The sequence below is a fragment of the Nelumbo lutea genome, chromosome 3 (genome assembly GCF_056320005.1).
Source record: "Nelumbo lutea isolate HS-2025 chromosome 3, American lotus-T2T, whole genome shotgun sequence".
Taxonomy (NCBI): Eukaryota; Viridiplantae; Streptophyta; class Magnoliopsida; order Proteales; family Nelumbonaceae; genus Nelumbo; species Nelumbo lutea.
In genome coordinates, this window is record NC_142686.1 from 26,579,831 (window position 1) to 26,593,800 (window position 13,970).

General features: G+C 43.2%; 2 protein-coding genes across 2 annotated transcripts; one reads left to right on the forward strand and one right to left on the reverse strand.

Annotated features, from left to right (window-relative positions):
• Window positions 1–561: 561 nt before the first annotated feature.
• Window positions 562–2,721, reverse strand: LOC148863793 (Pentatricopeptide repeat (PPR) superfamily protein; the record flags this gene model as incomplete). Its single annotated transcript, XM_088976282.1, has 2 exons — window positions 562–2,115; window positions 2,581–2,721. Coding segments are annotated over 2 exons (1,695 nt in total), but the record flags the coding sequence as incomplete, so codon positions are not given.
• A 47-nt stretch (window positions 2,722–2,768) lies between these two features.
• LOC148863794 (uncharacterized) lies at window positions 2,769–7,756 on the forward strand (the record flags this gene model as incomplete). Its single annotated transcript, XM_088976283.1, has 3 exons — window positions 2,769–3,182; window positions 4,645–4,687; window positions 6,925–7,756. Coding segments are annotated over 3 exons (867 nt in total), but the record flags the coding sequence as incomplete, so codon positions are not given.
• Window positions 7,757–13,970: the final 6,214 nt, after the last annotated feature.

The following is a 13,970-nucleotide window of genomic DNA, read 5'->3' on the forward strand; positions in this document are numbered from 1 at the left end:
ATTCTCCTTGTTCAAACTTCAAGAGAGGTGGTGATAAGAAACTTTGATCAGCTTCTTGTTCGTGTGGACTATTTTGGAGGCTGGACACATGCAAGGCTACAGGAAAGAACCAAATCAAGATTCTTGACAGCATTCTTGGAATCGACCCAAAGAGGTATGTTAGTTATTTTATTATTAATTTAGGTTTTGTACACCATTAATGTGATCTTAGTAATATCAAGATTCTAAAAAAAATTTAAATTCTGTTGCAATTAATTAAAGAAACCACTATAATTTTTCACAATGAGGATGCCAACATACAATGAAGTTGGTGTGGCACCACTAACCTTGGTCTGGAGACATGTACCAGAGGGTTTCGGCAATCATATGCACCCCAGACCCTTTTTGATGAATAGATACAAGCCCTATTTTCTCAAGGCTCAATGTTGTTCTTCAGGTAATTGGACACAAAGAAGAGGCCAGAGGGTTGCCTAGAAAAGATGGCAGGCGTCAATGCTCTATGATATGCCTCTCTTAGCAAGAATCAGCCCTCAGTATTGCTCCAGGTCCCTATTATATTTCCTAATGGAAATGTAACTCTGTATACAGAAATGACATACACCAAAACTTGGTTACTTTTCCCATGCATGAACTGAAAATATTCCAAGATACAATATCTAGTTCATCAATTTGAGAAAGCCATTTTTGTGTTTCTATATATTGGCCACATCTATTGTAAATGCCAGCAATGATATTAGAAGGAACAACAGGCAATGGCATAATTGATGTTGTGGCAAAAGTCAAGGCATCAGAAATTAGACCATTGGCAGCATAGGATGCAATAAGTGAGCTCAACACATACTGGTTCTGAAGGTAACCCAATCTTATTATCAAACAGTGAAGTTGCCGCAGCTCTAGAATTGTGGTTACCTTGAGGACTACTGAAAATGAAAATTCGTTAGGCTGGTAACCCAAATAAAGCATTGTTTGCAGTATATTAACTGCAACAGGAGAGTTATTATGTGCATAACCTGAGATCAAAGCATTCCAAGACACCATATTTTTCTCATAGACCTCATCAAAGCAAATATGGGCCTCTTCCAAGGCATTGTATTTCATGTAGAAATCAACCAATGCAGTGCCCACAAAAACATCACATTTGAAATTGTTCTTGATGGTCTTTGCATGGATGAACTTACCATATATTGGGATCTGAAAATTGCTGCAAGAACAAATAGCATTTACAAATGTAGTCTGGCTTGGCAAGAACCCTTGCAAAATCATTGTCAAAAAGAGTTCTAAAGCTTTCTCTGGCCTTTTATCCCCAATAAATGCCCCAATAATTACATTCCATGAAACCACATCCCGAAATAATACATCCTCAAACACTTTTGCAGCAAGGCATGTGCCATAACATTTCACATACATACTTAGGAGGGAATTAGCTACAGAAGGGTAAAAGATCGAACCAAATTTAATTACTAAACCATGTATTTGTTCTCCAGAGTTAAAGTCTGTTACCCTTCCAACACCAGACAAAACACCAACGAATGAATATTCTGATGGAATAATATTTTTGCTCAGGAGTTCACGGAACAAAATCATAGAATCTTCTGCAGACCCCCATTGGCTGAATGCAGATATTAAGGAATTCCAAGTTACTATGTTCCGCCTAGGCATTTCCTCAAACAATTTAGATGCTTCTTCCAAGCTTCCATGCCTCCCAAACAGACCCAACAATGCAGTTCCCGAGAAAGCATCAGCACAAATCAATCCAGTCTTTAGAATCAATGACTGCAATTGAAACCCTTGTTGAAGATCCAATGAAGGCAAAGACAAGAGACTGCCAAATGTATATTGAGTTGGGCCAAATTCAGATGCCATCATTTGAGAGAAGAGCTCCCAAGCTTCCTCTCCGAGGCCATTCCTGGTATGAGCAGTAATGATTGTATTGTACGACACAGCATTGCGTTCAGGCATTCTCTCAAATAGATTCCGTGCAATTGGTAATTCACCAAGTGACGCGTACAACGACACAAGGTTGTTGTTAACAAATACGGGTTGGTTTGTACCCATGGTGATGGTGAGTGCATGGAGACATTTTGTCGCATCAAGGGATCTTGATCTTGAGCATACCTGAAAAAGAAGTGGGAGCTGACGCTGTTGGAATTCTGCATGAGACGAAGTAGAAAGGGCTGTGACATGAGAGTAAGTCCGTAAGGAGGAGGAGGAGGAGAATTTTGTGGATACAGGGAGTTTGTTATGGAACCCTGGCAAGTACAAAATCCTCTTCATCAACTACGATGACAACTCTGAGGGGAACCCCAGACCACTAGACGACCAAGATTAGTGGCAACAATACATGGAAATGGACAACACACAGGTGGATTCAAGTCAACAATTCTTCTCCATGAATTATCGGCAATGATAAAAAGGTGCAATTTTTCTTCTCCGTGAAATGTGAATACTCAAAAAGTAGAAATGGTCATAATTCCGAACACCACTACACCAGAATCATAAGCAAAGATACAAAAGCCGTTACCACAAAGAAAAATAAATCAAAACAGCCGCTGAAGAGAAAATTGTTCAGGTGATTCTTACCACCGAAGTGAGCGGTGTGGAATCGGCAGGCTCGAGGGTGATTGAGCAACGGATCGAACTGGGTTTTGCAATTCTTGCAAGTCCGTAGAGCGTGGTTGGTGTTTCCAGAACATCTAATGGAAGCTTTTCTGGCTTGATATTTCAGCGATTGAGCCCATGTCGTTGTTCTTCGGAAATTATGAATTCTAAAAACAGTTGGTGCGTTTTGTTTGGAGGAAAGAAGAAGAGTCGATGAACTCCAGAGGGCTTTGCTCGCCATTCCCAAGAGCCACCCTGGATCTCTCCACAAGAACAAGGAAAATAGGATCACTGTAGAATTTCATAACAATCAACCTGGAAAACCCAAAGTGACCTTCGAGGGCAGCAGCGAAGATTACAAGGAGAATGATGGAGCGTTGTTCTTCGATGGCGAGACCTTCCGGTTAGAGCGGCTGCATCGAGCGGTGAAGCGGTTGAGGCTCCGGCAACCTGGAGAGTCTGCAGCAGTGGCTGCTGCGTCGGTAGTCACTTCGGTTGGACCAGCTGCAGAATCTCGTTCTCCCCCTCACGGAAAGCCAGCAAAATCGCAGCCTCTCAGTAAAAGTATAGCTCCTCCAGTGCAGGTGAGTATTTGGGATTTTAGGGTTGTAAATCCAATTATTTAATGTTAAAAGGGTAATTTGAAAGCCAAAAACATCAACACCGATACCAAGCAGAGTGATTAGTCTAAGGGCTTCTGTCACATTTAATTTGATTTTGCATTTCTTGAGTAATGGTACTGCTCTTGAGTATTCTTAAATTGCTACTCTTTATTTTGTTAGACTGTAGCAAATGGATTTAGAAAGAATCAAGAATAAATAAGTGCATCTTCATCTCAGGCATTCCGCCATTCCCAAGTCTCCTTTAGTAGCAGATTTGCCATCATTTGAGTGGCTATTCACTTTATTGCTATACCAATATTACTGTTTTTCTAGAATACACAATCGTTGATGGCATACCTTCATTCAGTTCTTTCTCGTCACTTGCATCTGGTGCCTCTGGGATCCATATCTACTCTTTACCAATCCATACTAGCTATCCATTCATGTTAGTTTGTACAAAATTAATCTGTGCATTTTTTTTGTGGAGAAGTTCATTCCTGGGCTTAATATCTTGTTGCATTGCATTTCTACCTGTTGGTTGAAGGTACTTTGGCTCTAAATTATGCACTCTAGAGTGGTGCTTATTTTCCACTTAAGAAGTTGAATGCTCTACCTATCAATCAAAGAAATCTAATGATTTTCATAGCATTGAGCTGGAATTTTCAGTGGACTGTGGTTCACTTTTTTCCTTTGTGTTTGCTGTAGAACTATCAACATGTATGTCTTCCTAACAAATACCTAGGAGTGCAACTTGGGCGGACTCAGGTTGGGATTTTGTTAAACTTTGAATGAGCTTAGCATGAAAACACGAGCCTGATACAGTGTAAAATCTTCCAATCGCAAACCTGACTTGCACCTCTACAAATACCTCCAGTAGATTTAGAACAATGTAAATGTAGAGCAGAAATACTAAGGACCATTACCCAATATAAAATTAACTAGCCCCTTAGTTTGCTTAAGCTAATCCAGTGATATGCTTTTCTTGTTTTGAAACGCGGTGACCTGTAGCATGGCATGTAATAATCTATTATGCCCAGATACCGGTACAAGGGTGCTATTTTGTCTCAGACACTTCAGTTGTAGTGTAAAATTTGTGTATGTTACTGTATCCAGCTGTGCCTTTGCCGTATTTGGGTAACATAGGATTCCGTCACTCTCCCAATGGGTCTCCTTCCATTCTATGTTTGCAACCTATGCTGCATAGCTTATTGCTAACTTAAACATTGGTATACAATTAAAAACTCATCCTTTTTTGAATTTTAAATCCTCCTAGAGAGCTCAATTCTTTGTTTTGCTTCATTCCATGATTTTATGATGAGGATTGAAAAAAAGGCACATCTTTTTTTTTTTATTATTCCATAATTTTATGTTTTGGTAGAAAACATCTACTGAATTATATACTGATTATTGGAAGCTTCTTTTGTTTTCATATGGGTTGAAACAGATTGAGGTGGAACGAATTGACATTGGCAATTCTGATAGCCCAGGTTTGTCTTCCTTTCTTATATGAATTCAGTAATAGCATTTCTGATTTGATAACCTTATAGTTTGCTATTTGTTCATTTTCCTTTAGTTTTATGATGACATGGCCTTTGACATTGACATTTCTGACCTGGCAATATCCTTGTTCATTTTGAAATATCATACTATGTAGTTTGTAAGGTTACCTTCATCCTTATCTTTAGATGTTCTCTTCTTTAAAGGTTTACACTTAGCATCGGAGAGTTGAAAAAAAAAAGATTAAATCAATGTTTTAAAAGACATGGGAGGCATACAGCATGCCTCCAGCAAGGTGCCCTCAAAACACTCTGAGGCACATGCTGGAGGCATTGATGCCTCTGATGTGTATGCTTCAGACACCTTTTGCATGAGGCTGTATTGCCTCTGGTACACCTCATGCATGCCTCATACTGTCATACAGTATGAAAGAAAGAAAGAAAAGAAAAGAAAGGAAATAAAGAAAAGGAAACAAAGGGAAAGTCTGAGCCAGGGACTACGCCTCCATGTTTTAAAACATTGGATTAAAGGAATAGGCTATTGATAATGCTAGCAAACATTAGTATAAGAATTAACTAACTGATTTGCCTAAGAGCTAGGCTTTTCCCTCTTTGTTTACCTTTCTTGACTTTTTTTTTATCATCAAAGGAAACTTTCATTTGAAATTGGATTTAAGAAGTTTTACAACAATGTGTATGGAACAATAAGTCCCACACGAATACATATTTCTGTCCCTTTTACAATGCAGCCCAAAACAGTTGTAGCCTCAAAGCCCCTTGTTTAGCAAGATAATCAGCTAGCCCATTTGCACTCCTTCTAACCCATTTGAATTCTGCTTCTATCTCCCTTGCAACCTTTTCCACTTCCCTTATCACTTGTTTGAAGGTCCACGGAGTAGTTCTATTGTTATTAGCCCAAGAGATGATCACCTTGGAATCCCCTTCAACCTCAATTTGCCTCATTCGTAGTTGCTTGGCTATCTTCAATCCTCGTAGCAATGCCATTACCTCAGCTTTTAGAGGGTTGCCCATGCCAATAGGTTCAGAGAATAATGCTAATGTCCTCCCTGTACTTAAATCAATGCACTCTCTTCCGATGCCTGTTTTAGCCTAACTGGAAATGCTTGCACAATACCAGGAAAAAAAAACAGATAAGAAATTCTAATTGCTCCTTACAGAAGCTTCTCACCTCACAAGTATTCCAGGGTTTTTCTTGTTGTCATCCTTCTAGAAGAAGAATCAATTATCTAATATTACTTGATCTTTTTTGTCAATGTAGAAATAATATGATACAATGCCAACCATTTGGAAGGAAGAATTAATTATCTAATATTTGGGTCTTTTGAGACAAAACAAGCAAGCTTTCAGATGTTGTGTGGATGCTGGAACTAAAACAGCTTTAATCTGTCTCACCTATGGGTGTTTTGGATTAGAGATAAATTCAAGTCCCATAGAACTTCTCAACTGGGCTTTCAGATATTTGGTTTTGAAACATAATTAATACAGCACAAATTTATTTTGTCTGAGTTGGGTCAACTACAAGAGACATATCCAACTGGATGAGCAACTAACCATGCTTGAATCAGTAATAAATGGAAAGTAGAACCTTCTTAGGCCCCATTCACTTTTCGGTAAGTTACTTACCTGGGTAAGTTTTTCCTGGGAAGCACTTACCCGGGTAAGTGCATACCCATGTTCTTTTATTTCTCAGGTAAATAAGGCAATGCTCATTTTAGCCATAAAAATCAATTATAAAAAGGGGCATTCTTGTCTCATTCAAGTGTTGGCAACTTTCCCCCTATGTGAGAAAGTTATTCACCCACTTAGGAGATGGTTATCACTTACCCGGGTAAGTGATATCCAGGAAAATAAACTTCCCCTGCTCCCCACACAAATCTGAAAAAAGAACATGGGATTCTTGGTCAATGGGAACCAAATCCCATTAACCAACTTTCCCCCCTCTCAAAATCCAAAAAAAGAATGCCCCTTGTTGTTTTAGCATCTTCTGTATGCACCATGACTTGAAGTGGAATGAACTACAAATTCATAATTGTTACAATACAAGTCTATAGAGCATGTTGAAAATTTACTTTACCTTTTTCAAAATAAATAAATAAGAAGTCTATAGAGGCTGTTGAAAATCAATATGACTGCAACTATGTGACCACCATTTATTCCTGCATGTGCCTTTACGGGGATCAATCATTCTTTTACTTTCCATTTACCAGGTGTAAAACCTACGGGTAGGATGGCAGTTGATCATCCATCTGCTCCACCAAATCCATCAGCTGAATCACCAGACCTAGAGGAACACCTGGAAATAGTTAGTGATGATGAGGATGGCAGCACAACACCAAACAAAGGGAATGCTGCTGAACGACTTGCCAAAACTAGACTAGGCATCAATCAGAATGACACAGATGATGAGATCGCAAATGTGGATGTCAGTGATGATGAGGCAGATAAAGGCCCTAATGCCGCAGAAGCCCTGAGGGCCCAGGTGAATGCCGAAGAAAGAGATGAACAGACTTCAAGTTCAAGCGAAAGCAGCAGGAGTGGTAGCAGTGGGAGCAGTAGTGGAAGTGGAAGCAGTAGCAGTGACAGTGAAGCCAGCGACGATTCAGTCAACTCTATCTGACATATCCATGGTAGGATGGTGGGGGTTTACTTAAAAGACCCCAAATAACCATGGTTACCCTGGTTTGCAGAAATGCCGTGCCCCAGAACGATTGGCCCTTCAACTTCAAGTGAGTTTGTAGATTTGGCAGGGGAAAACATACAAAGCAGGTGAAATGTTTTTCCAAGTCGAGTAAAAGTGCTAATCAAGCAAGTTTTTTTTTTTCTCGGGGAGGGTGTTTTGCTGATTTTCCCATCCCATGGCTTCAAGAGTTCTTGAGCAGAAAATGCATCTTGTGGGATTAGGTTATGTGTAATTATGTAGAATCTACATTGAGGGTGTAGACATATTTTGTAGAAGTTCATAGACACATATAAGAATTCAATTGTAAGAGCGAGAAAAAATAAAAATTTTGGCTTTTGAGCCACTAAATTTTATTTTAATGATGATCCACAACACTTTACATCAATATGAAGTCGCTGGTAGTTAGTCGAGTCTTTTAATATTAATATATATATATAATATAAATAAATAAATTTATAATTAAATTTTCTGATATTTTTATTTATAAAATTTTAAATAATAATTTATTTATAATTTTTAATAGGAATTTATTTAAAATTAGCCTAGTCAAGCTCGAATAGCTCGCGAGCAAAGACTTGACTCGAGTTTACGTGTGAAATTCAAAACTCAATCGACCTCCAGTGGAAGTTTTGATCTCCAAGTTTTTTAGTTGAGTTCAAGCTCAAACCACCCAAAACCCAACTGGAATCTATTATAGATTTTTACAAGAAAAAATAATTTGGTTTTTTTTTTATTTTAGGAATTCAAAGAGTAATATAAAGTGATGGGCATTGAAGTTTTCACAATTTTTGGAAGAGCCAAGTATCCCCGTGCTTATAAAATAAAACCAACCACAACATCGTAAAAAACAAAGGATTCGTATAGCAAGCTTCTCACTTGCCCAATTTGGAAACTTCTTTCCCTTGTTGTTAGGGGTGTTCACGGTTCCGTGGGCCTATTTGAAACCGAATAAGTATTACTGGTTTTTGGAAAATCGGTAATTGAAATCGAACAGAAGCCAATCAGTTAATCGGTTTAATTAACAGTCAGTTAAGTTCATTGATTTTTTAGTTTTTTATATTTACAATATATATTATAAAAAGATATATAAATATTTAATAAAAATTTAAAATTATTTATATAATATTATATTTTAAATAATAAATAATATATTATATATTATAAATATATATTTACATATATAATGAATATTTCTTAATTTATAATATATAGAAAATATAAAATATATATAATCTATATAATATACAAAGTATATAGAAATATATGTATATTGGTTGTGATGAAGGAAGATTTGGCCCGACCTCACAGTTACGCAACACGTGGCAAAGGCAATAGCTCGGCACAAAAGCACACCTAAGGCGTGAGCACCAAAGGGAGAAACCGGCTGACCGAACTCCCCTACCAGAGGTCCGAACTCCCTACTAGGAGCCCAAACTCACCCTTCAGCCCCAAACCAGACAGTAATCCGAACTGGCCTGCCCTATAGCAATACAGGACATACCTCCGAACTCAAGACTTCGCCTCGCTCACCACTCCACATTGCCCTCAGGACACCAAAACCAAACAAACCGTACTATGCCTGACACCGAGGAAGTCCGTACCCAAGGGCGTCGCACCTGACTGACTTGGGATCTGATGCTTGACGGCCGCACTCCAAACGGCCACCTGCCACCGCCTCCTGACACCGCCATCTCCAGTTACAGAGATGGTTCCGACAAAAGGCAGTGACAGTTCTGTCCCAGTAGAAAGGACGACACCCGAACTGACAGATGCAAGGGTAATCATACCCGACTTAACAAGGGCTTCGGAGCGAATGCGCAAAGTGGTTATAAAAGGCCCCCTACCCCCAACAACAAGGTATGTGAACTTTGCGCCATCTGGTCTATACTTTGCCTTTGATAGAATACTAGCTTGAGCTTCGGAGTTATCTCACCGGGTTCCCCCCGGAGTTCCCTCATCTTTCCCATTTCAGACTCCCTATCGCTCCAGCTCAAAGGCGAAATCATTGACAGCTAAGACCGGCCAGATTGCGCTCCATCAATTGGCACCGTCTATGGGAAACGCTTCTAAAAGCCTCCCTCTAAATCTCTCTTACCTACCCTTCTTTCAAAAACTCCAACACCCATGGCCTCCTCCAACAGTGTCAGACGTGGAACAGAAACGGCCACCACCGGAGAACAACTCCATGTTCCCGCGGTGTGCATTGGGAAGTTCTCTATCCCTCTTTCAGTGGATGGGATCCCCAGTTTGAATGTGCCACGAGCAGTGGCGCCCCTGAACCCTCCTTCGTTGAACATCCCTCTTCCACTCCCTATTGAAACGAACTTCGCTGAACCAACTGCTGTCCCACTGGCAACCCGCCAGAACCAGCTGGACGATCTAATGCAATGCATGCGGGCGATGCAAGCCCAAATGCAGTAATTCCAGCAGCACCAACTCCAGCAACACCAGGTACTGCACCACCTTTCCCAACAGCATTATCAGCAGTAGTTCCCTCAGCTACCCTTAAACCAGTCACTGCCCCCCTGGCACCCTGTTTTGAAGCCGGTCAAGGCCTCCCCTCAAGGTGGACGACCTCACCAAGGAGAAGCTTCCCGACCCCAGAACCACCCAAATAGCCAGGCCTCGTCCCCAGGCCGAAAGCAAAGAAAAATTGCCCCTGCCTCGCAGCTTGCAGGTGGGTTAGGAACCACGCCCACAAAGTCACCTCGGCGCTCCAGGCCCGAGTTCCCACTCACGGAGAACCGGTTCAGTGCCCTAGCAGTAGGCCAACAGTCCGGGCCCACCAAGCTCGGCAATACGGAGGCCAACAGCGCCAACACCAGGCCCGCTCAAAGAAGTCACCGGCGAAGTCGCCTAACTGCTACCCATGTCCGACCCAAGCTTAGAGGCAAGGAAGAGACGAGCTCGGACGAGGTAAAAACCATCCCAATTCTCTCAGTTCCTTCCCCCCTTTCATCAGAACTTCTGGCAGTCCCCCTGCCCCGAGACTTCAAACTTCCATCTCTTGACAAGTATGATGAGTCCTTTGACCCCAACGACCACGTCGACGCATTCCAGTCACAAATGCACCTCGCTAGGGCCAGCGAGTCATGCATGTGCGTGGCCTTCACCACCACCTTTAGAGGGGTGGTCTGCACCTAGTACCGGAACCTAGCTTTCGGGTCAATAAGAAGCTGGGCCCAGTTCGTGCAGATCTTCACCGCACGCTTTGTTACCAGCAAGAGGTGCCCCAGAACCGAGGAAAGTATCTTCGAGGTAATCCAAAGAGAGGGAGAACGCATCCGGTGCTACATCAAGTGGTTCAATGAAGCATGCTTGTAGATCCCTCGTTGCGGCCAAAAGAGGGGTGACACACAAAGAATTCAAATGGCACATGGTGGCCAGTCAGCCAGCAGCTATAGTCGACTTCCTCAAACTTGCGGACAAGTTTATGAGAACAGAGGAAGAGATCAACCAGAGAACCGAAGGCGAGCCCTCCAATCCCGACGACAGAAGAAGCCAGACCCGAGAGGCAAAGCCAAGCCAGCCGTCCCGAGCTCCCTTAGCAGTTTCGGATGGATTACACGCCGTTGAACACAAGGCGGACCGAGATCTTGATGACGATCAAGGACGCTCCCTACGTAAAGTGGCCACCTCGCCTAAAGAGCAACCCAAACGAAAAGAACAAAAATCTATACTGTAGTTTTCATAAAGATCACGGTCATAATACCGAGCAATGTAATAATCTCCGCGATGAGATAGAGGGACTCATCTGTCGCGGGTACTTGAGAAATTTTGTACATAATGACAGTAGTAATAAAGCAAGTCGGCAAGGGGAACACGGGAAGGATGTCCCCGAGTCGAGCAACAGACAGCCCGAAGCCTTGCAGCGACCTCCCCCAAAAGAGAGACCAGTTTGGGGAACCATCCAGGTGATAGTGGGCGGTTCGGTGGTGGCAGGTTGCACTTCGGCAGCAGCACGGACGACAGTTCGCGAGGCAGCCCAAGAGGAGCAGAACCCTCCCAAGAGGCTGAAGACAGAAGAACCGATCTTTTTTATAGAAGACGACGCGAGAGGTGTTCACTATCCCCACAACGACGCGCTCGTCATAAAACTAAGGATCAGCGACTTCGAAGTCCGGTGCGTACTTGTGGACTCAGGCAGTTCGGTGGACATTCTATTCAAATCGGCATTCGACCAATTACAGTTGCAGAAAAGCGAGTTGAAACCCGCGCACACTCCTCTGGTGGGCTTCAGCGGAGAGGAAGTCAGGCCCCTGGAGAAGATAATAGTACCTGTGGAAGTCGACACATGGCCGTGCGCGGTAAGACTCAACCACGATTTCCTGGTGGTTGCGACCTCCTCCCCATTCAACGCCATAATAGGGCGACCAATTACGCATATTCTGCGTGCAGTGGTCTCCAACTTGAGTCCCACAAATGCTATGTTGCCGCCCTAAAGGGAAAAACCAAGGCAACCGACGACCTCGAACTGGAGCGGCCTGCGAAGCAGGGTGAGGAACGAGCTTCACCCACTAAGGAAATAGTTGCAGTCCTGACCTCGGCTCCAGATCCGGTGCAAACACTACAGATCGGTGCTTCCATCAAGGAGCCTTTGCGAACTAAGCTGGTGAGTTTCTTACTTCAAAATTTAGATATTTTTGCATGGTCAGCGGCGGATATGCCCGGTATTGACCCTGGCCTTATAACTCACAAGCTTAACACTGACCCTGTAGTCAAACCCATTTGACAGAAGAAACACAACTTAGTCCCGGAGCACTGGAGGGCGGTCAACGAAGAAGTCGAAAAGCTCCTCGTAGCAAACTTCTTAAGGGAAGTTCATTACCTGAGCTGGGTAGCCAATCCAGTGCTGGTGAAAAAAGCTAACGGCAAGTGGTGCATGTGCGTCGACTACACCGACCTGAACCGAGCTTGCCCAAAAGACTGCTTCCCCCTGCCCCGAATTGACCATCTAGTGGACGCGACCTTGGGACATGAGCTGCTAAGCTTCCTGGACGCATACTCAGGCTACAACCAAATCAAGATGGACCAGTCCGACGAAGAAAAAACCTGCTTCATAACCGAGTTCGGCCTGTACTGTTACAAGGTCATGCCCTTCAGACTAAAGAATGCTGGGGCAACCTTCCAAAGACATGTAAATAAGCTTTTTCGGCCCTTAATCGGCACGAAAGTAGAATGTTATGTAGACGACATGGTCGTCAAAACACAGTTCTCGCAGGAATTAATAAAAGACTTGGATTCTGTCTTCCAAATTCTGTGTCAATATAAAATGAGACTAAACCCAAACAAGTGTGTCTTCGGTGTCACCTCGAGTAAGTTTCTAGGGCACATTGTCAACCGGCGGGGTATTGAGGCCAACCCAGACAAAATAAAGGCTATCCTTGATATGAGACCACCCCAGAAAGTAAAAGAAGTTCAAAGGCTAAACGGACACATAGCCGCTCTGAGCCGCTTCATGTCCAAATCGGCAGACCACTGTCTGCCTTTCTTTAAGGCAATCAAAGGCAAAGGGTTCGAATGGACCCGAGATTGCCAGCTCGCGTTCGACGAGCTAAAAACCTAACCCGCCACTATGCCAACCTTAGCCAAACCCGAGGAGGGCGAGGTCTTAGAACTGTACCTCTCGGCGAGCGACGAGGTGGTCAGTTCGGTACTAGTAAAGGAAGTAGATCGGGTCCAGTGGCCCGTCTATTACGTTAGTAAAATTCTGCAGGGAGCAGAGACGAGATACCCGCAGATAGAAAAAATAGCGTACGCACTGGTGATTTCAGCTCGAAAACTCCGCCCGTACTTCCAAGCTCACACCGTCGTCGTCTTAACTAAGAAACCCCTAAGACAAGTCTTGCTGAAGCCCGAGGTCTCCGATCGGCTGACAAAGTGGGCCATCGAACTCAACGAGTACGATCTCTAGTACAAACCAAGGACCGCAATTAAGGCTCAAGCCTTAGCAGATTTTATCACCGAGTGCACTTTCAGCCTTGAAGCCCCTCAACAGGTTGAGCCCGAGGTCCCCAGTTCGGGTGAACCCGGAGCTCCCAGGCCAATAGATTCTGAACCCCGTGAAGTAGCAGCTAGTGTGGCTTCTCTCCTGGTCAGGCCAAATGCGAACTGGGATGAGGAGTCTTGGATCCTTCACGTAGATGGTTCCTCGAACCAGCAAGACAGCGGGGCTGGAATAGTCTTATGCGGCCTGGGTGGCACAAAATTGGAATACGCAAGAAGCCGTCGAGCTCGTCAGAAAATGCGACAAGTGTTAGAAGCACGCCAATATCCACCATCAGCCTGCTTCCGACCTCAAATACCTCGCCAACCCATGGCCCTTTGCACAATGGGGCATCGACCTCGTGGGGCCATTCCCGCCAGCAACAAGTGGGAGAAAATTCCTAGTGGTGACAGTAGATTACTTCACAAAGTGGATAGAAGCCAAACCTCTGGCAACAATTACGGCCCGAAACATACAGAACTTCTTTTGGAAGGACATAGTATGTCGCTTCGGGTTACTTCGGGTACTGATCTCCGACAATGGCAAGCAATTCGAGGATATCAAGTTCCTAGAGTGGTGCCAGAACA